At 50.9% G+C, this 26318-nt stretch overlaps 1 protein-coding gene across 7 annotated transcripts; it reads left to right on the top strand.

Annotated features, from left to right (window-relative positions):
* Positions 1-18691: 18691 nt before the first annotated feature.
* Phospho1 (phosphoethanolamine/phosphocholine phosphatase 1) lies at positions 18692-26103 on the top strand. Of its 7 annotated transcripts, XM_070028294.1 has the most exons (7): positions 18699-18965; positions 20366-20433; positions 22717-22828; positions 23596-23726; positions 24304-25165; positions 25424-25519; positions 25647-25818. In XM_070028294.1, the coding sequence occupies exons 3-7, from the start codon at positions 22784-22786 to the stop codon at positions 25722-25724; spliced, it is 1212 nt and encodes a 403-aa protein (XP_069884395.1). In that variant the 5' UTR covers positions 18699-18965; positions 20366-20433; positions 22717-22783; the 3' UTR covers positions 25725-25818. The 7 variants fall into 7 exon arrangements, with proteins under 7 accessions (XP_069884398.1, XP_069884399.1, XP_069884395.1 ...); XM_070028292.1 differs by having other exon boundaries at positions 18706-18965; positions 25424-26103; XM_070028297.1 differs by lacking the exons at positions 25424-25519; positions 25647-25818 and having other exon boundaries at positions 18692-18965; positions 24304-25287.
* Positions 26104-26318: the final 215 nt, after the last annotated feature.

Here is a 26318-nt window from a genome sequence, read left to right as displayed (position 1 = left end):
GCCTTTGAACACAGTCCTCAGCCTCCTGAGTAGCTAGGATTACAGGCATGAGCCACAGGCGCCCTGCCCCCATTATTTAAGAACTAGAGTAACTCCCTAGATGCTTTCAAGTGCTGATATTCTGTATTCTCATTTGCATGTGTTCTCTGTAAGGCCATGGTCTGAAATAAAGTTTTTCCCCCTTCTTGCTGTATAATACTTGCCTCTCTAGCAGCTGTGCAGTTAGTAGATCAATAATGGTTAATACAATATAGGAGCACCTTTGCTGGTCCCTTCTCTGCCAGCAAATTCCTAATGATCACCAAGGATGAGAAGAGAAAAATAGCTGGATACTGGTAGTTCATGCCTGTAGTCCTACTCAGGAGGCTGAGATCTGAGGATTGTGGTTTGAAGCCAGCCTGAACAGGAAAGTATGAGACTCTTACTTCCAATTAACCATCAAAAAGCTGGAAGTGGATCTGTGGCTCAAATGGTAGAGTGCTAGCCTTGAGCAAAAATGCCCTGAGTTGAAGCCCAGGACTGGCACATATGAGAAAGAGAGGTTTATGAGCCCATGTCAAAGAATCTGTAGGTCACCAGGAGAATGGAAAGTTGACTCCCACCTCCTAAGATTGGTAAAGCAGCAGAAATACCACTATCTAGGAGCTAGGTTTTAATTTTCTCAAGACAATGGCCATGTAGTTTCTTGAATTCTGTGGGTGTGCACATGCGTGCGCACACACACACACTCACACAGGCACACATGCATGTTGGTAATAAGGGCCTAAACTGAGGGCTTGAGCACTGTCCTTCAGCTTTTTCACTCAAGGTTGGTGCTTGAGCACCACCGTGAGCCACAGCCTTACTTCCAACTTTTTGGTGGTTAACTGGAGATAAGATTCTCATGGATTATCCTGTGCAGGCTGGCTTCCAACTGCAATCCTCAGATCTCAGCCTCTGGAGTAGCTAAGATTATAGGCTTAGGAAATCCTGATTCTTTTCTCATTCAAGAGGAACAATCCTGACCCCTGGTCCAGGGCTGGGGACACGCACCTTGCCTTACTCATTTGCATCTAGATCCTAAGTGGGGCTGGGTGCAGGCCTTAGACGTAAGGATGAACAAGACACAGATCCGGTCTATTCTATATTTGGAGGAATTGTCACTCCAGGAAAGGAAGCAGAATATCCCTCCAGGCATGTCCAAGAGGTGGATGGCCCACATTGGGAGAACTCCTGTCCAAGTATTCGGGGCTGGTTTACGTGTTTATTTCATTTGAACATCACCATCTTTGCTATTCTCAAGGGAAACCACTCAGGACCTGTCTTCCTTTCCCCAGCTTGGGTGCCACATCTGAGAGTTGTCTAATCAACATTAGACAACTCCTAAGCTGCCTCTTCTTGGATCTCAGAATGACCTTGCATGACTTGGGCCAAGTGGCTGTGGATGTACTTTTCACAGGACTTGGAGGCACAGCACTTGGAGTGGGGGGGGGCGGTCCATAGAGGGTTAACCTTGCCTCGAAAATTGCGCTGAACATTTCGCTCCCTCACTCTCTTCTTTCCTCCCTCCCTTCTTCCCTCGGTGCCTCCCTCCCTCCGTTCCTTCCTCCTTCCCTTCTTTCCTCCCTCAGCTCCTCCTATTCCTTCCTTCCTTCCTTCCTTCCTTCCTTCCTTCCTTCCTTCCTCCCTCCCTTCTGCCTTGAGACAGGGTTCATCCTTGAGACAGGTACATCCCCAGGCTAGCCTCCTGCCCTATGCCTATTCGTAATGATGAGATTACAGGTATAAACTACCACATACCAAGCTGGGCGCTGGTGGCTCATGCCTGTAATCCTACCTACTCAGGAGGCTGAGATCTGAGGATCGTGGTTCAAGGCCAGCCCAGGCAGAAAAGTCTGGGATTCTTATCTCCAATAAACCCCCAGAAAACCAGAAGTGGCTCTGTGGCTCATGTGGTAGAGCGCTAGCCTTGAGCTGAAGAGCTCAGGGACAGTGCCCAGGCCCAGAGTTCAAGCCTCACGACAAAAAACAAAACCATATACCACATTCAGCTGACTTAATGGGGGTGGGGTGGGGATAACTGGGGTTTAAACTCAGAGCTTTATGCTTGCTACGCAGGTTCTCTATCATTTGAGTCATGTCTCAGCTCCTTAAATTTACTTTTGAAAGCAATTCACATTTATACATGTATGTAGGCATGTGATACAAAATTCCAAAGATACACAGAATGAATGCAGTGAAAAGTCAGTCTTCCCTTCCCAAACATAACCACTCTTACTTTTTTTGTCAGTCGTGGGGCTTGAACTCTGGGCCTGGACGCTGTCTCTGAGCTCTTCAGCTCAAAGTGGACACTCTACCACGTTGAGCCACAGCACCACTTCCAGTCTTCTTGTAGTTTATTGGAGATAAGAGTCTCACAGACTTCCCTGTCTGGGCTGGCTTTGAACCATGATCCTCAGATCTCAGCTTCCTGAGTAGCTAGGATTACAGGCATGAACCACTAATGCCCAGCTTTACTCGTTTCTTATAAGTCCATCCAGAATCAAATATTCTCTTTCAAAGATTTTGTAACATAGATGTTGTCTGTAGACTATTTCAGTCAGGACCAGATCACAAACATTAAAGATGGAGAAAGTGTTTTGAAGAATTTGCTATGCCCCCTGTAAGATGGAAAGATATTTCCAGATGATCTATGTCTTTTCCTGTTTCATTTTTTTCCCCCTATTATCTTTCTTTTTTTCTTTTCTTTTTTTTTTGTTGGTAGTGGGCCCTGAACTCTGGGCCTGGGCGCTGTCCCTGAGCTCAAGGCTAGTGCTCTACCACTTGAGCCATAGCACCACTTCCGGCTTTTTCTGCTTATGTGGTATTGAGGAATCGAACCCAGGGTCTCAAGCATGCAAGGCAAGCGCTCTACCACTGAGCTACCTTCCTAAGCCTCCATTTCCTTTTCTTTCTTACCTTTTTTTTTCTTTTGTAAACTCAGGGCTTAATGCTTGTTCTTGGCTGGCACTCTAACACTGGAGCTACACCTCGAGGCCAGCTTTATACTGCTTCATTGGAGAGTCTTTATAGACTTTTCTATCTGGAATGTCTTTAAGCCATAACTGTCCAGATCTCAGCCTCCTGAAGAGCTAAGATTACAGTAAACCACCAATGCCTGGCATCAGACATCCCCATATCTACAGCAGAAGACAGAGACTGAACCTAGAACGGTTCGTGCTAGCTCTAGAATCAGGTTTTCCAAAACTAGCGTACACCAATGTTGTATCCCTCTACTCAGGAGGCAGTGACAGGAAGATCAAAAGTTCAAGCCAACCTAGGCAAAGGTTAATGAATCTTTATCTCAAAATAAATAGCTGGAGGCATGGCTCAAATGGAACGGTGCTTACCTGGTATGCAAGGCCCTGAGTTCAATCTGGATTTGCAGGCTAGTCCATTTGTACAGGGTGCTGTTGTCTCACCTCTGGAGTGACACCAGAGCAAGCTGGCCCAGCCTCAGTCCTGATGTAACCCAGCCATCTGACTATGATTACACCATGGACCAAGGAGAGGCTTGGCCACAAGCTTTTTCACCCATTCCCCTGAACAAGCTGCTCACCCAGGAATCTTCAGCCTTCTCCCCAGGCAGGACTGTGTTGATAGGAACTAGAAACTGCCAGAACAGGTGTGTCTAAACAATCCAGTGTTTAACTCCATATATCCCCACCAAAATGAGTTCCCCCAAAGGAAGAGTTCCTTGTATGAAAACACTCTTCGACTCAGATTATCTTCCAGCTGAGGAAATGAGGCTGAGAGGGGTCCTATAGTATGGAAGGAGATAAGGCAAAGATTGAGTGCGGTGGTCTGACATCAGCTGATAACCTGAAATTATGCAAGGGAGAGGATGTACCAAATAACAAAGGTCTAAGACTGGCATTTTTGGTAGTTTTTTTTTTGTGCCAGTCCTGGGGCTTGAACTCAGGGCCTGGGCACTGTCCCTGAGCTTCTTTATGCTCAAGGCTAGTACTCTACCATTTGATCCACAGCGCGTCAGCCTTTTCTGTTTATATGGTGCTGAGGAATCAAGCCCAGAGCTTTGTGCGTGCTAGGCAAGCACTCTTACCACTAAACCACATTCCTAGCCCCTGCTTCTTTTGTTTTTCTCTCATGCCAATACCAGGGCTTGAACTCAGGGCCTTGCACACTTGCTCACCTTTCTTGCTCATGACTAGCACTCAACCATTGGAGCCACACCTCCAGTCCAGCACGTTGCTGGTTCATTGGAGATGGCATCCCAAAGACTCTTCTTCCCAGGCTGGTTTTGAACCATGATTCTCCAGATCTCAGCCTCCTGAATAGGTAGGGTTACAGGCATGAGCCACCAGCGCTAGGCATCAGATGTTCCTATTTCTACATGAGGAGACAAATGCAGAACCCAGTAGAATTCATGCTAGGTCTAGAACCAGGTTTTCCAACACTTTGGGCTACACCAGCATTGTAAACACATGTATGCATACGTGGATCTTTGGTAATAAATCTTTTTTGTTCCCCCAAATGAAGTGGGACCTAGAAATACAATGGGAAATCAGTAAAGGCAGAGCTCCTATGATTGCAGTGGGGTGGGCGATGGTCCCTACTCTACTTATCACAACCCCTGTGACATTTCCTTGGAAGCCTACCAAGCATGTCTTGGAGATGATGGAATGTGATATTTAAAAGTCAAAGGCCAGAAATGAGGAATGGGAAGTTCTGGCTAGACTTTGTATGAAGTGTCATTTGCAAGCCCAGGAATGACTGTCTGTCATGGGGGCAAGGCTGGAACATAGCATCTACACTCCTATTTATATGCCTCTCAGTGTGCCCTACTGCTTGCTCTGCTCTGGCCACAAACTGGGCCCTGACTAGTCTTGGGACACAGAGAGGGAGATCACTCATCAGGCTCCCTGCTTCAGATACCTGGAAGTCTCTTCTCCCCAGATATCTGCAGGCTCCCTCAGTTCTTCCCGCCCTGTGCTCAACACCTGACCAGTGAGGTCTTCCTCCATTGGCTTTTAGTAGATAAGTAACACCCAATGCCCTTGCATTTGTGCACTTCCTTGTTTCTGGCCGTTCCCATTGGATGGGAGCTTCCTGGCACCCAGAGCATCACCAGACACCAGCAGCTTACACCAAGTATTCATGGGACTCCTCCCATGAGGAGAAGCCAGTCAGCCTGGTACAACTGTAGTATTTGGGGTTTGTTTTGGGTGCAGTAACTAGGGCTTGAAGCCAGAGAGTCATGCTCTCGCTTGGCTTTTTCACTTAAGGCTGGTACTTTACCAATTGAGACACATAGCTCCACTTCTGGCTTTTTGCATGGTTAATTGGAGATAAAAATCTCAGGGACTTTTCTGCCTGGGGTGGCTTTGAAATGTGATCCTCAGAACTAGGCCTCTTGAGCAGCTAGGATTACAGGCATGAGCCACTGCATCTGGCTGCTGCAAGCAGGTGCCAGTTTGGAACCGTCTGTCACAGGGACTGAGGGGAAAACTGGGAAGTACCATAGAGCTTGGGCAGTACAGGTGGAAAGTGTAGGTCTCTGCTCCCTATGTGATGTGTAGTCACTGTAGATGCCAAGCCCAGGATATAGAGAGGCAGTCTATCGGGACCCAGTATGAGTGAGGCAGCCAGCCAGGTGTCCCCTCCCACCCCTGGGCTTGGTGCCCTTAACCTGTCCTTGGCTTCCCAGATGAATCAGCAAGTTCCCAGTCCCAGGGGTTCATTGCAGCACGTTCCCCTGGGGAAGATTAGAGGATCAGGCATGACATTAAGTAATACATGAGGGAGGGCAGGAGGCCTGGAAACCAGCAGCAGCCTGGGGTAGGGGTCACCCAGGGTCACAGCCAGTGTCTGTGAGCAGATGCTGGGAACCCACATGGCTCAGCTCCTCTGGCCCCAGTGACCACCAGCAGCCTGGCTCCAAGAAGCTGCAAAACACTGAGTTTGAAGACAGAACATCCTCCAAGGAGTGAATGTAGGTGAGCCTTGCCCAAAGCCATCCACTTAGGATAATCCAATATCTGCCAAAAGTGAAAGAGGAGTGGGATTCCTCCTGATGTTTATTTATGTCTGCTTGTTTTGTGCTGGCTCTGGGGCTTACACACTGGACCTTGCATTCTCCCTTAGAGTTTTTGCTCAAGGCTAGTATTCTTCTACCACATGAGTAAAATCTCTCCTTCTGGCTTCTTACTGGTTAGAGATAAGTCTTGGATTTGTCTACCTGGGCAGGCTTCAAGCCTTTAATCCTCAGATCTCAGCCTCCTGAGTAGCTAGAATGACAGGCTTGAGCTTCTCCACCTGAGAGATTTTTCACTTTGAAAAAGGCACTCTTGTCAGGCACTGGTGGCTCATGCCTGAAATCCTAGCTACTCAGGAGGCTGAGATCTGAGGATCACAGTTTAAAGCCAACCCAGGTAGGAGAGTCTATGAGATTCTTTTTTTTTTTTTTTTTTTTGGGGGGGGGGGTCCGGTCATGGGGCCTGAACTCTGGGCCTGGGCGCTGTTCCTCAGCTCTTCAGCTCTAAAGCTAGCACTCTACTACTTGAGCCACAGCGCCACTTCTGGCCTTTTTTTTCTTTTTGGCTTATGTGGTGCTGAGGAATCGAACCCAGGCCTCATGCATGCAAGGCAAGCGCTCTACCACTGAGCCACCTTCCCAGCCCAGTCTATGAGATTCTTATCTCCAATTAACTACAAAAAACACAAACAAGCAAAAAAGCTGGAAGTAGAGCTGTGGCTTCAAGTGGCAGAGCACTAGCCTTGAGTAAAAGGAGCTCAGGGACAGTGCCTAGGCCCTGAATTCATACCCCCATCACACACCAAACTTAAAAAATAAGGACGAGTGCCAGTGGCTCACGCCTGTAATCCTAGCTACTCAGGAGGCTGAGATCTGAGGATCATGGTTCAAAGCCAGCCCAGGATAAAGAGTCCATGAGACTCTTTATCCCAAATAAACTACCAGAAAACCAGAAGTGGCCACTGTGGCTCAAGTGGTAGACTGCCAGTCTTGAGCTGAAGAGCTGAGGGACAGTGCCCAGACCCAGAGTTCAAGCCCTACAACAAAGAAAGAAAGAAAGAAAGAAAGAAAGAAAGAAAGAAAGAAAGAAAGAAAGAAAGAAAGAAAGAAAGAAAGAAAGAAAGAAAGAAAGAGAAGAGAGAAAGAGAGAGAGAAAGAGAGAGAAAGAAAGAAAGAGAAAGAAAGAAAGAAAGGAAGGAAGGAAGGAAGGAAGGAAGGAAGGAAGGAAGGAAGAAAGAAAGAAAGAAAGAAAGAAAGAAAGAAGGGAAGAAAGCTCTTTAGAATAAAATAAATACTAAAGAGTGCTCCTTAGGACCATGGGAGCTCCCCACGTCAACTGGAAATGATTGCCTCTATACAAAGGCAGCCTTCCTAGAACTTGAAACATGGCACTTGCTGGTAGATAAACTACCTTCAAACACACATGAGCACATGATTCTGCACGTGGGCAGAATCTCTTCAGACTCTGAGGGCCCACAGTGACCTCCACCTGATTGACTAGGGACCCGGGATGGCTTGAGTAAGACCTGTAGACTCCAAGCTCTTCCCTTCACACCCCACTGTCCCCCATGACTGTGACTTCAAGGAGGCCAGGATGAGGACAAGTGACTTTGGTTTCCTGTCACAAATAGAAAACTGAAGGGAGGTGAAGCGTGCCAAATACAGCTCAGGAACTGCAGTCCAGCAGAGCCAGGCTCTTGCTGCTACGCCCTATCTCTACTGGGCTGGCTCCTGACCTTTCCAGCCTCAGTTTCCAAGTTAGTAAAATGAGGATGAAACCAATGTCTTGGGAGGTATGAGGCAGGCACCTGATGTGCTATGGGTAGGGGCTTAGAGCAGACTGATGTACAGCTGGTATTAGTCTGTCCTGTCATTTCATTAGTCTTAGAGTATCTCACACTTTCACATGTAATCCGCACAGGGATTAAAGTGGACAGGCTCTTTTTCTTTCTTTCTTTCTTTTTTTTGACCAGTCATGGGGCTCATACTCAGGGCCTGGGCACTACCCCTGAGAGTTTTTTGCTCAAGGCTAGCACTCTACCACTTTGAGCCACAGCTCCAAACATAAGAGTCTCATGATCACCTGTGATCCTAACTACTCAGGAGGCTGAGATGTGAGGATCACAGTTCAAAGCCAGCCCTAGCAGGAAAGTCTGTGAGGCTCATCTCCATCTAACCACCAGAAAACCAGAATTGGCACTGTGGCTCAATGTGGGAGAGAGCTAACCTTGAGCATTAGGGACAGCAGCTAGGCCCTGAGTTCAAACCCTACAACTACCCCCTCATCCCCCCCCCAAAAAAAAAGTCTTATGGCCTTTTCTGCTGACTTCAAAACATAATCTGATCTCAGCCTCCTGAGTAGCTAGGATTACAGGCAAGTCACCAGTGCCTAGTAGACATCTTCTCTAGGTGTAGGCTGAATGTGGTCTTGCCCTCATCTCCTAGCCATTCTCTTTCCTATCATCCTTACTCCTAGAAGGTCTCACTGGGCTGCTCTCTCCCTGGCCCCAGGAGTCCCCTGGCCTGCCTAGCTCCACCTGGACGCTGCCTGTGGCCTCGCCTGTCATGTGGTCACCCTGCCTCTGCCTGTGGCAGGCCAGAAACCTGACTTGCCAGGCAGGCTGCCAGGGCTCCTTTGGTAGATACCCTGCCACTCCCTGTGGGGCCCTCTATTCTGGGAGCTGTAATTCAGATGGTCGTCCCCACCCTAGTTGCTATCTGCGGCAGCAGTTACTGCTCCCAAAGGCCCTGCCACCCCGCTAGCAGCCTTTCATAAACAGACTGCCCTGTTATCTTGGGTACCGCGGCTAGGGAGGAGGCCCTCCCACCCTGGAGATACAAATGGCCTATGCATCCCAGACAGAAGCCTGCTCAGTGTGGACAGGGGTGGGATGGAGCCCTCGCCCACAACAGTCCAGTTATAGCAGCCTCAGAATGCACCCCAAGGCTTGCTGGACTAAGTAGGGTGCACAGAAGAGCTGTTGCCCTCAACACCTTGGTGACTGGGTCAGTTTAACTGTGTTCTTCTCAGAGGCCTGACACGCTCAGCCACAGGCCATGAAATGTGTATACGTGTGTGTGTGTGTGTGTACGCACACGCGTATGTGTAGGAATGTTTCTAAAATGCAAATGTGATTGTACTTCCCAACTTTCAATGGTTCTTCATAACCCTTAGGCTTGAAGTCCCAACAGACCTCTCTGCCTTATCTCCCTTTGCATGAACTCTGCCTCCCCACGCTGTTCTCTTCATCTAGCTCCTAATTCTCTTGCTTGTCTCAGAAGACATTTCTCATGGAACCCTTTCCTGACATCACAACATATACACCGCCTCTCTGGTCCTCCTGGGGATGGAGGTGGTGTCCTGCTGGGTAGCCTCGTCTGTGCCCTGTCTCCCTCCCAAGCAGCACCCAGTGCCTATTGTCTGTTCCCAGTGTGGCATCTTAGTCTTCCTCACTACTGTGTCCCTAGTACCTAGCCCAGTCCTGGATCACAACAGGTCTTCAGGAAATGTTGAAAAGATCCAGGCACTGGTGGAATTTTAGGCATGCTTGTAGCCTAGCTACTTAGGAATCTGAGATCTAAAAATGGTAGGGATTTTGTTGGTGGTGGTGGTGGTTGATCATGGGGCTTGAACTCTGGACCTGAGCACTGTCCCTCAGCTCTTCAGTTCAAGGCTAGAACTACAGTGCCACTTCTGGTTTTCTGGTGCTGTATTGGAGATAAGAATTTCACAGCTTTGGCTGGGAAGGTTGCTCAGTGGTAGGGTGTTTACCCCTAATGCATGAGGCCCTGGGTTTGATTCCTCAGCATCACATAAACAGAAAAAGCTGGAAGTGGTGCTGTGGCTCAAATGGTAGAGGGCTAGCCTTGAGCAGAAGTGCTCAGGGACAGCACCCAGGCCCAGAGTTCAAGCCCCACAATTGACAAAAAAAAAAAAAAAAAGAATTCCACAGCTTTTCTTGCCCAGGCTGGCTTTGAACTGTGATCCTGGATCTCAGACACCTAAATAGCTAGGATTACAGGCATGAGCCACTGGCATGCAGCGAGATGGTGGCTTAAAGCCAACCCAGGTAGGAAAGCCTATGAGATTTATCTCCAATGTGGAGCTGTGTCTCAAGTGGTAGAGTGCCATAAAAAAAGCTAAGGGATAACTCAGGCCTTGAGTTCAAGCCCCAGTAATGGCACACACACGTGTGTGTGTGTGTGTGCGTGCATACACGCATATATACACACTCATGCGCACTTGCATGCAAAGAAATGTCAAAAGTGTACAAATGAATACACAAATGGTTCGTCACTCCTACAGGACTTTGGGGTCTCTGGGAGGGGGGATTTGGTAACTTTGTGCCCTCTTTTTTCCAGGAAAGCTCAAGCTGCAATGTTCTGTCCTTTTGTCCTCTAAGAGTAACCACAGACTTGCTGCTTTGTCCATTCTAAGCTAAGAAAAGGAGCCGGCCTGCCCCTGGCCTGCAGTGTGTGTGTGTGTGTGTGTGTGTGTGTGTGTGTGTGTGTGTGTGTGTGTGCGTGTGTGCGTGTGTGCGTATGCGTGTGTGTGTGTGTGGAGGGGGAACCCCAGGAGCTCTGAGGACGTGCTGTGACACAGGCAGACATCCTTGGGCTGAGAGGGAGGAGGAAGGAGGGGTGACTGGTCTCAGGCTGAGTCACAAACTATAAACCTGTTACTGGAAGGGGAGACTGAATGCACACTAATCAGGCAAGACAGGGTCCCATTTTGCCTCTTCAGCCATAGTAAGGAGACACACTTTGTATATTGCTTGCCTCCACTGGCCAGGCGCCTGGGGCTCACTCATGGTAATCCTAGCTGAGATCTGAGGGTTGTAGTTCAAAGACAGCACAGGCAAGAAAGTCTCGTGAGATTCTGATCTCAATTAACCAGCAATTAACTTGATTAGCTTGACCTCTGGTTCAAGTAGTAGAGTGCTAGCTTTTTGGTGTTTTTTTTTTTTTGTTTGTTTGTTTGTTTTTTATCAGTTGTGGGGCTTGAACTCTGGGCTTGGGCGCTGTCCCTCAGCTATTCAGCTCAAGGCGAGCGCTCTACTGCTTGAGCCACAGTACCACTTCCGGTTTTCTAGTGGTTTATTGGAGATAAGAGTCTCATGGACTTTCCTGCCTGGGCTGGCTTTGAACCATGATCCTCAGATCTCAGCCTCCTACTTAGCTAGGATTACAGGCGTGAGCCACTGGCACCCAGCTTTTTGGGGTTTTTTGTTTGTTTTGGTTGGTCATGGGGGCTTGAACTCTGGGCCTGGGTGCTGTCCCTCAGCTATTCAGCTCAAGGCCCACATTCTACCACTTGATCCACAGCATCACTTCCAGCTTTTTCTGTTTATGTAGAAATGAGAAATTGAACTCAGGGCTTAATGCATGCTAGGCAAGCACTCTACCACTAAGCCACATTCCCAGCCCCAGAGTGCTAGCTTTGAACAAAAAACCTCAGGGACAGTGCCTATGTTCTGAGTTCAAGCCCCAAAGTGGTTACAAATTTTAAAAGGGGAACTATCAAAGAACGAGGACAGGCACTAGGCCAATGTGATTATCCTACCTGCAGTCCCCAAGGACCATGAAAGGCCCTGTGAAATTCAGTACTTCTGTTCCCAAAGTGCCTGCCTCCAGCACTCCATCCTACAATCCTATGGGTACACTGACCTACTCCAATTGTGGACTGGGACACTGTGGTCAATACAGTTGCCTCCACCTCCACAGAGCATGAGGCCCAGGAATGGAGTCCCAACACCAAGGCCTAGAGCTCAGGCTCACTAGGAAGAAAGTACAAGAGCAGTCTAGGGCTGGTCCTAAAGGATCACAAGTCAGGCCAGCCAGGGCTGCACACCCCAACCTTATCCCAAAAAGTGGTGGTGCCAGGCACTAGGGGCTCACACTATAATCCTAGCTACACAAGAGAATAAGATCTCAGAATCAAGGTTCAAAACCAGGCCAGGCAGAAAAATCCAGGGGTTCTTATCTACAATTAATCAAGTGGGTGCCCTTGAGTGAAAAAGCTAATGGAGAGTATGAGGCCCTAAGTCCAAGCCCCAGTACCAGTGCGCACGCACGTGTATACACACACACACACACACAATATCATGGAATAACAGAATGAAGGCATGAGTGATCACACAGAATACATAGCTTGTTTATCAGTTCTCATGAGGATTTAACAGCCATCATCATAGCTCCTTTCCCGAAGAGTCTTAAAGCATCCAGCTTTCTTGGAGCCACCTCCACCAGGGATTCCCTCCCCCAGATGCCCTCCTTCTTCCCACTTGTCTGACTGTGGGTAGACTGAAATGTGCAGGCCTGTGTATGAAGCCAGCATGGACAAACTTCCTTATGGAGCCCCCTTGATCAACAAAAAGCTGCTGCTTCTTGATTGTCATTCTGTCTCTCAGCCCTTCAGCTCAAGGCACACGCTCTACTATTTGAGCCACAGCACCACTTCTGATTTTCTGGTGGCTTACTTGAGATAAGAGTCTCATGGACTTTCCTTCCTGGGCTGGCTTTGAACCATGATCCTCAGATCTCAGCCTTCTGAGTAGCTAGGATTACAGGCTTGAGCTACCGGCACCCAGCTCTGCTTCTTGATTTTCACTTGTTATTCAAAGGAGTTATGCCACTGGAATCCTCCCCTTAGTATACCATACTTTAGTCAGTTTGTGCCTGTATAAATGTATATGATGGCCCAGTATTCGTTTTAATATATGTTAATAATTTAGATTTAACTCCCACATATGAAGAGAAAACACGTGCCATTTGTCTCTCAAGCAGAGAAACCTATTGGAATTTGCAGAAGGTCCACTGAAAACTCAGACAGACATCACAGAACCACACAGCCTGTGAGCCAGCACTGAAGCCTGGAGGGTCAGTTCACAGCCAAGGGGTAGAAAACAAAAATACAACTGGGACCTGATGGTTCAGGTCTATAATCCCAGCTACTCAGAAGGCTGAGATCTGAGGATTATAGTTCAAAGCCAGCCTGGGCAGGAAAGTCCATGAAACTCTTTTTTGTTTTGTTCTGTTTTGTTTTTGGGTCTGGTCGTGGGGCCTGAACTGGGCCTGGGAACTGTCCCTCAGCTCTTCAGCTCAAGGCTAGCGCTCTACCACTTGAGCCACAGCGCCACTTCCGGCTTTTTTTTTCTGCTTATGTGGTGCTGACGAATTGAACCCAGGGCCTCAGGCATGCAAGGCAAGCGCTCTACCACTGAGCCACCTCCCCAGCCCCGAAGTCCAGGAAACTCTTATCTCCAATTAACTACCAAAAAGCCAGTAGAGCTGTGCTCAAAGTGGACAAATAATAGCCTTGAGCACAAAAGTTCAGGGACAGCACCTAGGCCTGGAGTTCTAGCCCTTCGGCTGGCAGAAGAAGAAGACCACTGACAACAAGGAGGAGGCGGGGAGAAAAGGAGGGTGAGGAGGAGGAAGAAGAGGAGGGGGAAGGAGGAGGAGGAGGAGAGGGCTGGGAAGGTGGTTCAGTGGTAGAGTGCTTGCCTCGCACGCATAAGGCCCTGGGTTCAATTCCTTAGCACCACATAAGCAGAAAAAGCCAGAAGTGGCGCTGTGGCTCAATCAATAGAGTGCGTGCCTTGAGCTGAAGAGCTGAGGGACAGTGCCCAGGCCTAGAGTTCAAGCCCCACAACTGACAGAAGAAGAAGGAGGAGGAGGAGGAAAGAAAGGGAGAAAGAAAGAAAGAAAATGAAAATACAGAAACCCCACATAAATGGGCAGGGTAGGAGACAGACTTGAGCATCTCAAACACAGGGGGGAAAGCAGACAGGCTTGTGCGTGTTTAGGTGAGCCCAGGGATTCAGGCCAGAATATTTAAAATACGGGTTTTTTGTTTTTTTTTGCCATGCCCTTCTGGGACGATGGACCCAGATGGCAGGGCAGGCTGTGGCCTGTGCACAGGAAGAGATGGAGATGATTCTGCGCAGACCTCTCCTGGGCTAGCCCAGAGCCTCTAGCCCAGTCCCTGCTCTGGCTCCTGCCTTAGGACTTCCACTGCTGCAGCTGTGGTTTGGGAAATGAGACTTTTGGGGGTGCTGTGTGGCTTCTAGGAAGTTGAGGAAGAAACCCCTAAATCTCCCTCTTGGGCCTCTGTTCAATAACAAGCCTTGGTGAGATCTTGACAATTTTCTGCTCAAGTAGAAAAACGAGGCCTGAAGTCATCATGTTTAAATGCAAGTGGTCTCTGGTTCAGACTGTTATAGAAACCACAGCACAAAAGATTCTGCAGGCCCCAAATCTCCTGCCACCTTCTTTCCCCTCCAGAGGTGAGAAACCTTTTCCTTTTGCTAGAGGGGACCCTTGCTTTTGGCTAAAAATGCAGTTCTGGCCAAATGTAGCGATCACTACTGTAATCCCAGCTCTCAGGTAGTAGCAAGAGGAAGATTAAAATGATCTAAAGAGAAGTCCGGGGCCGATGGCTCACATCTGTAATCCTAGCTACTCAGAAGGCTGAGATCTGAGGATCATGGTTCAAAGCCAGCCTGGGCAGGAAAGTCCGTGAGACTCTTACCTTCAATAAATCACTCAGAAAACCAGAAGTAGCTCTGTGGCTCAAGTGGTAGAGCACTAGCCTTGAGCTGAAGAGCTGAGGGACAGCACCCAGGCCCAGAGTTCAAGCCCCATGACCAACAATAACAACAAAATCTAAAGGGATAGGGGGAGAGAGGGAGAGGGAGCAGTATAACCGAAACTGCCTGCCTGGGTTCAAAGCTTAGTTCTTTCTCTTCTTAGCCCTGCGACCTGGACAAGTTACACACCATTCTGTGTGTACATTGAGGAGATGGTAGGGAGCCTTTTCAGAACATTGCTGGGCACATAGGAAGCACTCTGCCAAAGCTAGCTATTATGATCTAGGAAGAAGAGTGGGAGAGGGGTTTGCTCAACACTGCTTCCAACTCCCCAGCAAATGATTTGCAACACATCTTGCAGAAGTGCCTGAATGGGGATACTCTTGGTGGGCTTTTCCCAATGTAGCCCACCATCACCTGTCTCTAGTTCACCCAGGGCTCCAAATTTGCCTTTTCAGGTCATGTCAAGAAAAGCAGACCAGGGGCTGGGAAGGTGGCTCAGTGGTAGAGCGCTTGCCTTGCATGCATGAGGTCCTGGGTTTGAATCCTCAGCACCACATAAGCAGAAAAAGCCGTAAATGGCACTGTGGCTCAAGTGGTAGAGCACTGGCCTTGAGCTGAGGAGCTGAGGGACAGCGCCCAGGCCCAGAGTTCAAGCCCCACAACCGACCAAAAAAAAAAAAAAGAAAGAAAAGAAAAGCAGACCAGCACCTGACCACCACTTGGGACACAGCATCCTTGGACAAAAGATGCAAGGATGCTTGCTTGCTTTCTGTGCTAGCACCAGGACTTGAACTCAAGGCTGATGCTCTACCACTTGAGCCACAGCTCCACTTCTGGCTTTTTGCTGGTTAATTGAAGAAAAGTCTCACAAACTTTCCTGCCCAGTCTGGTTTCAAACCATAATCCTCAGATCTCAGCCTCCTGAGTAGCTAGAATTACAGGCGTGAGCACTGATACCTCCCCTCTCCCCTCACCATTTTTTTTTTTTTTTTGTCAGTCCTGGGGATTGAACTCTGAGCCTAGGCTCCATCTCTGAGCTTCTTTTTGCTCTACCACTTGAGCCACAGTGCCACTTCTGGCTTTGGCTTTTTCTGAGGAGTTTACTGGAGATAAGTCTCACAGACTTTTCTGCCTGAGCTGGCTTTGAACCAGGATCCTCCAATCTCAGTCTCCTGAGCAACTAGGATTACAGGAGTGACCACTGGTGCCTGGCAAGGGCCCTTTCTTAATGTCCCTATATTTCTGCTTTCTCACTGGTAAAAATGAAAATCCTAAACCCCTCAGGGAGATAAGGCTGGGAAGTCTTCGGCAGCCAGCCTCACTCCCTGGACCTTGCCACGCCCCCTCACCTGACTCCTCCCACCAGGATGCTTCTACAGAGCTGGAAGCCTAAGTTCTGATACCTGGCCTCATGGGCTCTAAAGCTGGAACCTTGGACAAGTGAGTGACTCACACTCTTTGTGAAGATCAGTAGGAGAGCTGGTCCCTGAGCCAGGGCTCACAGGGACTTGAGCAAGCAGTGTCACCTCTGATGACTCCCTTTCCCACAGGCCAGATCAAGTGACTTAGTCATTAACATGAAACTCACCCAGAAGAGCAAGATCTGCCTCCCTGCACTGCATGGCCTCCACAAACTGGGGGGCCGGAGGGCTTCCCATTCTATTTCTGACCCAATTTTTAGGTAAACGGCTGATCTTCCAACTTGCTTACTCTCTGGCTATAGGAGAGGAAAATATAGACAGCTGAGAGAAGTAGGACTGAGTCCTGGAATTTTCAGTCCAAGGAAAAGCAGGAATTTCTATACTTCTTCACAATGGCATTTTGCAGATAATACCTGTGAAGAAATAATCTGTGTAACACAAGAGGCTGAGATCTGAGAATGGCAGTTCAAAGCCAGCCTAGGCAGGAAAGTCTGTGAGACTCTTTTCTCCAACTACCACCAAAAAATTGGAAGTGGAGTTATGGCTCAAGTAGTAGAGTACCATCCCTGAGTGAAAAAGTGACAACAACCATACCCTGAGTTCAAGCCTCAGTACCAGAATGACAAAAAAGAAAATCATCATCATCATCATCATCATCATCATCATCATCTGCCCGTCCAACCCCTGACTCCATCTGTGAATTTGGAAACCAGGTTGAAATTGCATCAGGGACTGAACATTGGAATGTACTTGTGTGGCCCTGGGCAAGTGGCTGTATCTCTTTGCCTCTCTACTACCTTATTCTAAGATGGGGTAAACTATAATACTGGTGGGTGACCCTGAGCAAGTTTAACTCTCTGTGCCTTGATTCCCCTTCAGTAAATGAGCCTGGACAGTAGTATGGTGAAGATCACAACACATGCACAGCAATTTCCAGTACCTACTAAGTGCTCAGACGGCACAAATGAGACCAATATGATGAAAGCAGAAGCAGGAGGTGTGCTAAGCAGAGAGCGGAGATGATGAGACTGGAGGTTGATGATGCTGAGCTGCTCCCAAAGGAGGAAGGCCTTAGAAGAGGTAGAGCTGATGTGTTGGGAGAGTGAGGAGTGGAGGCAGGGTGTGAGCAATGGAGGGATGCAAGCCAGTTTATGGGGCTGGGGTTAAGTAGGGAGCCACAATCAAGCTAAATGTGTCTCAGGCGTGCGTGCGTGCGTGCGTGTGCGCGCGCTAGAACTTGAACTCAGCATTTTTGCTCAAGGCTGGCCCTCTATTGCTTGAGCCACTGATCCATTTCCAGCACTTTGCTTGTTAATCAGAGAGAAGAGTTTCTCATTTTTGTCTGGCTTCAAACCACAAACCTCAGATCTCAGCCTCCGGAGTAGCAGGCTTGAGCCACTAGCACCTGGCTGTCTCAGTAAGGACGCCTCAGCACTAAAAACAAGAGTGATGGCTTCTTAACTCTCACCTCTGACTTGCAGCCCCACCTGCTGCTACACCTGGCCATCTTCCAGTAGGGGCAGGATTTAGGGCTAAAGTTAGAGCCAGGCCTGGGGGCGTTCACACAACTGCTTTGAACCCAAATGGGTCAGCTGCATTCCTGTGTTTGAACTCCTGGGCAAACTATTTCTCCCGGTGTTGTGAACATCCAACCTGTAATGGGGTCATCTAGCTGAGTGCTTGATTCATAGTACATTCTTAGAAGACACAAGTCATCTATCCTTCTCCTGCGGGCTGGGAGGCTCTGTGAAGAGGGGGTGCAGGACTGTGACTGGCAATAAGGACCCAGAGGGGAGTCCCCCCCCCATCCCCGCTGGTGGGCTGGATGGAAGTGAGGCGCTCACTTCGCTGGCCAGCGCTCGACCACTTGAGCCGTTCCTCCCGTTGGGCTTTTTGCTGGTTAATTGGAGATGGAGTCTCAAGGCGTTTTCTACTGACTGGCTTCAAACCTCATCCTCCAAGATCTCAGCTAGGATTACAGGCATGAGGCACCAGCGAAGGGACAGAAAGGTGGTTTTTGTGTTTAATTTACCCCCTCATTTGCAAAGGGGCAAACCGTTTGGCGCCCCGGTGGGAGCCTTCGCCCCCCCCACGCCCCTCCACCCGCAATCCCCAGTACCCCGTAACCTGTGACCTGGGTAAAGGGTTCTGAGGGCCGGGCGGGACGCGGTGACTCCGCCAGGAGGGCAGAGGGCACCGAGCTCGGCGCACGTGGAAGCGACGGCTTTTCCTAGCGGGTGAGCCGGAGCCTCCCACCCGGCTGCGGGGACGGACCGCCGGACGAGCGGGCGGTGGAGGTGAGTGCTGCAGAGCCCGGGCCTCGGTGGGAGTGTCAGCAGGACTCACGTCGCTGTCCACGGCCACGCCGATGACGGTGCCCTCCAGCCTGGCGGAGGGGCCCCGCGTCCATCCCGCCCCCCTCCCCACCCCCCTGCTCCCAGGCAATCCCACCTTCGCTCCGGCTCGCTGAGCCGCCGGGGCAACACGGAGGCGTGGCCCGCGGGAAGCCCGCCCCTTTGATGTGCACCGGCACCTCTGTGATTGGTCAGTCTCTTGTGACGTACCGAGACTGCGGTGGACCCCAGTGCTGCGGCAGCCGCAGCGCCGGCCGCGGCTCCGGCTCCGGCTCCGGCTCCCGGGCATTTAAAGGGGACGCGGCGGCGGCGGCAGCGGCGGCGGCGGCGGCGGCAGCAGCCCGGGGGAATGGGGGGCAGGTGGGGGGAGCCATCCAGACGCACGTCATCCACGGTCCTTCGGGACTGGAGGGACTCGTGAGCCGGAGCCCAGGAATCCGGGGGTGGATAAAACACCGCGCCCCCCCCAATTCCGTAAGCACCCCGAGCTCTACCCTGCACCCTAATACCTTAGCTAGACCCCCCTCCCCAATCTTTACACTCAAACTCAGCCGGAACAGACCTCTGCCACCGCCGGCCCCACGTGAGTCCTGGGTTCTGGGAGCTAGGGAAAGCTGGGGTCCCAGTGTTGGGGTGGGGGGACCGTGTGGAGTTTGAGGACGCTTCTTCACAAGGGTGGCAGGCCGGGGAGGGGGAGATTCCCTGGAGCAGAGGTATGAGCCCCTTCCTCCTACCCCAGAAATGTGGTGCCCAGGTACCTCCATCCCTGACAGGCAAAGTCCCCCCTTGGTCTCTGCCACCCACAAGTCCTCCCGTCTCCTGAGCTGCACACCCCCCGCCCGCATTAGGGCGAAGCGCCCGCCAGCTGGGGGTGTGCCAAAGTGCCTGCTTTCCAGTCACCTCTAAAAATATCTCCCCCCCCCCCACCTCACCGGCAGCTGCCACCTCTCTGCCCCTACCCGGTGAGGATCCCGGCTCAACTTAGCTAGCTACCCAGGCAGGGAGAGCCCCGAGGTGACTCCTGGTCCCAGATTCTCTGTTGACACAAAGGCACAGATCCTTACCACTTAAGAGAGCTCACATCCCAAGGAATCCTCCCGGGCAACAGAGGAACTCCAGCTGGCTTTCCCAGAGACCCCCACAGCTCTAATTCCGACTGATGCTGTGGGATTCCCAAGTTAGCTTCACCTCTCTGAGCTTATTTTTTCCTATCTGCTATTTTCCATTTGCTTGGAAAATGATGGATTGGGGGTGGGGGTTGTTATCTGGGGGTCGGGAGGAAATTTGGCTTAATTGTTGGGTCTGATTTCTAATGATTCATAGTAGGAGACTTGTTCTTAGGCAGACAGGGCTTGTTATTGTGAAGTTCCTGAGTCCTCCTCACTCCTCATTCTCATCCTGCTTGTTTCCTGTGGAAAATTGTCCCAAAACCTTTGTGGGGCCTCCGTCCACCCATTCAGGGAGGATTTTCAAGCTTTAGGGCTTATGCCGAAGAGGAACCTCTTTCCCTCCCCCATCCCCAGGATTTAAACTAAGAGCATTTGTGGCCCTGCAGGGAGGGATGGGCAGGAATTTGTGGTTCCACCTAGGAGTCAGAGACTGGAGGGATAGGTGGGTGGGAAACTGTGATTCCAGGTGAAACCAGATGTAAGAGCATTTGTGTCAAAGCTGGGAGAGCCAGGGGCCAGTGGTTCCTGCCTGTAATCCTAACTACTCAGGAGGCTGAGATCTGAGGATCTCCTTTCAAAGCCAGCCCAGGTAGGAAAGTCCATGAGACTAGCCTTGAGCTGAAGAGCTCAGGGACAGTGCCCAGCCCAGTGTTCAAGCCCCAGGATCACCACCAACAACAATATAAAGGTTGGGAGGGGTATACAGGAATCTGTGATCCCAGGTAGAGCCAAGGCCATCAGATACTGATGGTAGTGGGACTGGAAACAGACTCCTTGCCATCTCTAGGAAGACTTTCTTCTCTCCCTGCTCCAGCCTTCAAGAGGAAATCCTACTCCCTTCTCTAAGAGGGACTCTGATCACTTAGGACAAAGCTGCTGGAGGTGAGTAACCTTTCATGTTACAGGAGCAAGCTAGGGACAGGTCCCTGGTCCGCTTGGTGTAGGGGTGGGATGTCAGTGCATGGCTTTCTCAGTTGGAGGGAAGGAACTCCAGGTTGCTTGGCTTTCTGCTCTGGAAATGAAAAGAAACAAGAGCAACTTGCAAACAGTAAGTGCTTAAAATGATTCCCCTAAATACCATTATTAGAGGAAATATGACTTTTTTTACTATGGGAAATGACAAGTTTCGAGCATAATTAAAGATCAGTAAAATAGTCAAAAAAGAAAAACAGGCCGGAGGGTGGGGCGAGGGGATGGGGATCAAAGTACTGATAACCTTTCCTATGAGATTAAAACTGGCCTCAACTTGGTTCGTGCCTGTAATTCCAGCACTGGGGCAGTGACTGTAGGAGGAATTCAAGACCAACCTGGGCCTTAGGGAAAAGAAATTTAGGGGCTGGGAATGTGGCTCAGTGGTAGAGTGCTTTCCTAGCATACATGAAGCCCTGGGTTCAATTCCTCAGTACCACATCAACAGAAAAAAGCCAGAAGTTGCACTGTGGCTCAAGTAATAGAGTGCTAGCCTTGAGCAAAAAAAAAAAAAAAAAAAAAAAGCTCAGGGACAGTGCCCAGGCCCTGAAGCCCCAGGACTGGTGTAAAAAAAAAAAAAAGGAAGGAAGGGAAAGAAAGAAAGAAAGAAAGAAAGAAAGAAAGGAAGGAAGGAAGAAAAAGAAAGAAAGAAAGAAATTTAGTTTCTGTGTGGCTGGTGGTGAACCTTTAGTATCTTTCTATCTGCTTTTGGTTTCACTGCCTGCTTGACACATGCCTGTCTCCATTTGCTTTTACAATGGGAGTGGTATCTCCTGACCTTTCTCCTCTGACTGCCAGGCCCTAGAACATTCATATCATCAGCCTGGATTGACTGGGGTCTGACCTGCCTCCTTCTCCCAGTATATGTCATTCTAAAGCTTCTAAATCTCCTTCTTCATCATCATCATCTCTCTCTCTCTCTTTTTCATCCTCCTTTTAATCTGTGTTTCCTCGTTCAGAGCCCCTATTTTTTGTTCACTGCCCCCTTGAGTTTTGCCCTTTCCTCTCCTGACTTAAAGTTCTTGGGGAAAAGACCCATATTTCACCTCTATGGAAAATTATTTGTGTGCAATCAGGGAGCAGGGAGACAGAAGACACCTCTGGAAGGTTTCCAGAGCTAGTGTCCTGTTCCTGGGATATACCAAGCTATGTCCCAGTGAGACTCACCTTGACAAAGTCAGAGGGGTTTAAAGTGTCACCCATTTTCACCACCAGAGGGCAGCAGACAACCAGCTCTTTGCTCCTTGATCTTTTGCCTCTCAGTTTCTCCCTTTTTTTCCCAGCGGTCTCTGATGGCTCAAAGGCCTTTGGATGGAGAGGTGGAAGAGTTCAGAAGCATGGAAAGCTGTAGATAATACCCTTTGTAGCTGCACTGACAATGGCCCCAAGCAATCAAACCTGGTCCCCAAAGTCATACAGCAAAATCTGGCAGATTTCAACATGAAGCTCAGTTCGGCGGGACCCTGGAAAGCACTGGGGAGGACCAGTCCTAGATCAATTGTAAACACATGGCCTAGGCCAAGAAGAGAGTTAACTTCTCTGCTCATCTTATAAGAGTGATGAGCAGAGAGAGAATACTAGTATAGGGAGCCAGTACACAATGATGAAGCCTATACATACAAGGGTACTGATGATACTGGAGGAAAAAGCCTGGGGACTGGACCTCTTAGATCTGGTCTGAATTACTGTGGGATAGTGTTTGAGCCCATCTCAGACTCAGTGGTGCCATCTGTAACCTCTCCAGCATGCTTGGGGACCATATGCTGATGCGTAGTGCTTCCTGGTCTGTGTCAAATGAAGAACTTGATTTTTCTGAGACCCTGGTTATAGATAGGGTTTTTGTTGTTTTGCTTTTGTTTTTGTACTGCCACTGGGGCTTGAATTCAGTCCCACGCCCTCACTTGGATTTTTCTCACCTGAAATGGGGGCTGTATCAACTTGAGTCACACCTTTGCTTCTGGCTTTTTGCTGGTTAAATGGAGAGAAGAGTCTCATGGATTTTTCTGCCCAGATTGGCTCAGATCTCAGCCCCCTGAGTAGATACTACAAGAGACATAAGCCACCAGCTTCCCACTATTGCTGAGACCCTGGGATGGAACCTGTGGTTTAGCAGAAGAAATAAGACCAGGTGGACCTGGATGGTAGAAGCAAAGCCACCAGACTAGACACCTTTACATACACTTTTATGGTTGTTAGGTGCTCTGGACAACAGCTGGAGGCCAACAGAGTCCCTAGACGTGGTGCTCAGGGTGATGTACTGACAATGAGCGGGTGTTTTCCAGTTGCTGGCCTCCGATGCCTGTCTAGGGTAAGTGGGTCCCTCTAGGATGAGGCCTGTGCCCCCACTTTTCCAACATGGGGTGGAAAGAGCCCATCCAGCCCCCTTGCAGGTTTGTCCTCCCCTCCACTGGAGCTCCACCAATCCCTGGAAGCGCCCATCTCAGGGGTGGGGTCTAGATGCTTTACAGCCTCAAGTCCCAACCCCTGAGACTCCCAGATGAGAGGGAAGGGACAGTTCAGTTAGGGAGACAGGAAGCCAGGTTCAAACCCCAGCTCAAAAATGAGGAGCTTGGACTTCTTCTGTTTCACAAGGTTGCTTGGCCTAAGAATATTAAAAAGTGTTGAGTGAGTGAGTCCAGGTCTAGCATCCATCTCATGAACTGGGGCATACAGCTAGGGCAGAGGGGAGAATGGCAGCAATGGATATTTCTGCATCCGCACAGATGTGTCTGCCCTCTTATACAGCCATTGACAAGCATAGGTGGCAGGGACATGCAGCGATGGGCTCCTGCTGTCTCCATATGCTTGCCTTTTTTGTCCCCTTATACTTCCCTGTTGTCCCCCATCCTCTCCCATGCTGCCTCTCCTGCACCATTCCCTTCTGAACATGAGACCCTGGCTCAGGGTCTCATTTCCTGGACCCCTCCTCCCCTTTCTTCCTATCTGACAGTCTGATTCCACTCTCCCCTAACATGATGACTTCCCAGCATCCTCTCCTTTCCCCGCTCCCTTCCTCCCTCTATCTGCTTTTTCAGCCACCGCTGCTGTCTCTCCTCTCCCTTACCTGTCTCCCAGGTTTGCCGTGGCCTGGTGGGGGCTTCTACCTCCCCAAGCCCCACTGCTTCTCCTGCTGCTTGCTTGCTTCGGACTCTGGCAGAAACCATGGCAGAAATCCCAACTGCTGACTCGTTCCTCCCAGGGAACTGGCAAGTGATTAGTGACTAGCTGTCAGCACAGGACTGGAAAAGTCCCTGCAGATGTTACCTGTGTCCTGTCCCTGGTCCTCTGCATGGTACCAACCACTTTGTCTGGCAACAGCTCCCCTAAAGAGGCTTCTCTGTGTGGTTGGCATACCCAGAAGGCTTGGCATTTGCTGTCCACAAGCTTTGGATGATGCTAGGAGCCTTTGCTGGAGCCTGGCTCTGTGTTGTCCACTGCAGCCTGATAGGCCATTAGTCCAGCAAAGACCAAAAGGAGAATAAGCTAACTGGTTCCCTCTATCTGCCTGTTAGAGTGAGTGGAGTGTTCCCTACACCCTTTGTGCTCACCAAGCACACAGGCCACCGGAAGTCTCCCCATCTGTCTAGTCCAGGAACCTCCCAGAGGCCTGGCTTTAGGCCTAGCATGGTCCCCCACCCCTGGACATCAATCCCAGTGTGGTTAACTGAGAGATAGCAAGAAGGGTCCGGTAGGGACAGCACGGGGGGGGGGGGGGGAGGGACTGGGGAGGGGGCAGAGAACTGCTTGCTCCTCCAGCGTAACCAGCCCTTGGGTCCTCCTCAGGTCTTCGACGGGCCAGCACCCCTGGCCGAGGCCCGCTAACCAGCCTCTCCTCGGCCGGCTCCTGCCGCGCCGCCTCTCGCTTGCCCCCTCCTCCTGCTGCTTCTCTCCCCCCTGCTCCCAGGACGGCGGGATGGCGGCGCAGGGCGCGCCTCGCTTCCTCCTGACTTTCGACTTCGATGAGACCATAGTGGATGAAAACAGCGACGACTCGATCGTGCGCGCCGCTCCGGGCCAGAGGCTGCCCGAGAGCCTGCGCGCCACCTACCGCGAGGGCTTCTACAACGAGTACATGCAGCGCGTGTTCAAGTACCTGGGTGAGCAGGGCGTGCGGCCCCGGGACCTGCGCGCCGTCTATGAGGCCATCCCCCTGTCGCCGGGCATGGGCGACTTGCTGCAGTTTATAGCCAAGCAGGGTTCCTGCTTCGAGGTGATTCTCATCTCCGACGCCAACACCTTCGGTGTCGAGAGTGCGCTGCGTGCCGCCGGCCACCACGGCCTCTTCCGCCGCATCCTGAGCAACCCGTCGGGGCCCGACTCCCGGGGACAGCTGGTCCTGCGGCCCTTCCACACCCACAGCTGCACGCGCTGCCCGGCCAACATGTGCAAGCACAAGGTGCTCAGCGACTACCTGCGCGAGCGGGCTCGCGACGGCGTGCACTTCGAGCGCCTCTTCTACGTGGGCGACGGCGCCAACGACTTCTGTCCCATGGGGCTGCTGGCGGGCGGGGACGTGGCCTTCCCGCGCCGCGGCTACCCGATGCACCGCCTCATCCAGGAGGCGCAGAAAGCCGAGCCCAGCTCCTTCCGCGCAGGCGTGGTGCCCTGGGAAACCGCCGCCGACGTGCGCCTCCATCTGCAACAGGTGCTGAAGACGTGCTAAGGACCGCCGCCGCCTGCAGGGGGCGCTCGAGGCGACGGCGCGGAGAAGGGCCCGGGCCCAGCGGGAGGGGTGGGGGAGTGGGAAAGACAAACCTAGTTTTACCATTCCCTCTTCCCTTTCGCTTTGCTCCGTCCCTCCGGGAATTTCTGGAGTTTTGTCCATGGGAAGGGGCGGGGGAGGGAGGGCAGGGGGAGGGGAAGGGGCTGGGAGCGGGGTTCGGAGCCGTCCCTATCTATGCAGTTACCCCAGCTCGGCTGCCGCCTCCCCGTTTCCACTGCAAACGATCAATCCAGGAGTCTGGCCCAGCGAGGGAGTGGCGTGCAGGCCTCTAGAAAGGTAGCAGTGTCTCCCAAATATCCTGTCTTCCCAACGTGGAGGAAGGGGCTTGCTGGAAGGTGCGAGAAGGAACAGCTCCCACTGCTTTTAACTGTTGCCTTGGCCTGTGTAACCTCCCCTCCCCCAGCCTTCTCTCCAAGAGACCCAGGATTCCCCCCCACATTTGCAAAGCCGCACACCAGACTCCCCGGCCGCAGACAGATGACAGCTCCAGGCCTCCTAGATCTTGCTTCCGCCACTGCAACTCCACCCTATTGCTGTTCTTGCCTCATCCTCGGCCCCCCAGCCCATCCCACCAATACCCCTGAGCCAGGAGGAACCATCGCTTCCTGGTATCGGGACGAGGTAGCACACTGTCCACCTCACGTTTAAGGCCAACCAGGGACCTCTGAGCGTGAGAGTGTGTCCCTCGCACCCCAGCCTCGTCTATGCAGCAAGAGACCAGGGACTTCACCAAAGTCGTCCTCCACGCCCCTCTCCTCCCCTATGGAACCGAAAGCCATGATGTTTTTAAGCAGAGCCAGGGAAGCCCAAGGTCCTCTTCCCTCTGGTGTTTTAAACCTATAAAAGGAGGTGAAGAGGGACGAAGTGACTGAGCTCTCTCGCGCCGTATTCTGAGGAGTGAGATAACTGTTTTTCGAAACCCCATTTAAGTGGGGGGGGGTGATCTTCAGCTTGAGGAGCCAAGACTGAATGCAAGCAAAGGGCAGAAGGATAAGGAACAGCCAACGGCTGCTCCAAATGGGGATATGCAAAGGGGTGGTGATGGTGAGATCTGGAACCCTCCATAGGGCTCTAC

Source organism: Dipodomys merriami, unplaced genomic scaffold, assembly GCF_024711535.1.
Source record: "Dipodomys merriami isolate MVZ:Mamm:240054 unplaced genomic scaffold, mDipMer1.0.p SCAF_19, whole genome shotgun sequence".
NCBI lineage: Eukaryota > Metazoa > Chordata > Mammalia > Rodentia > Heteromyidae > Dipodomys > Dipodomys merriami.
This window is presented reverse-complemented; position numbering and strand designations above follow the sequence as displayed.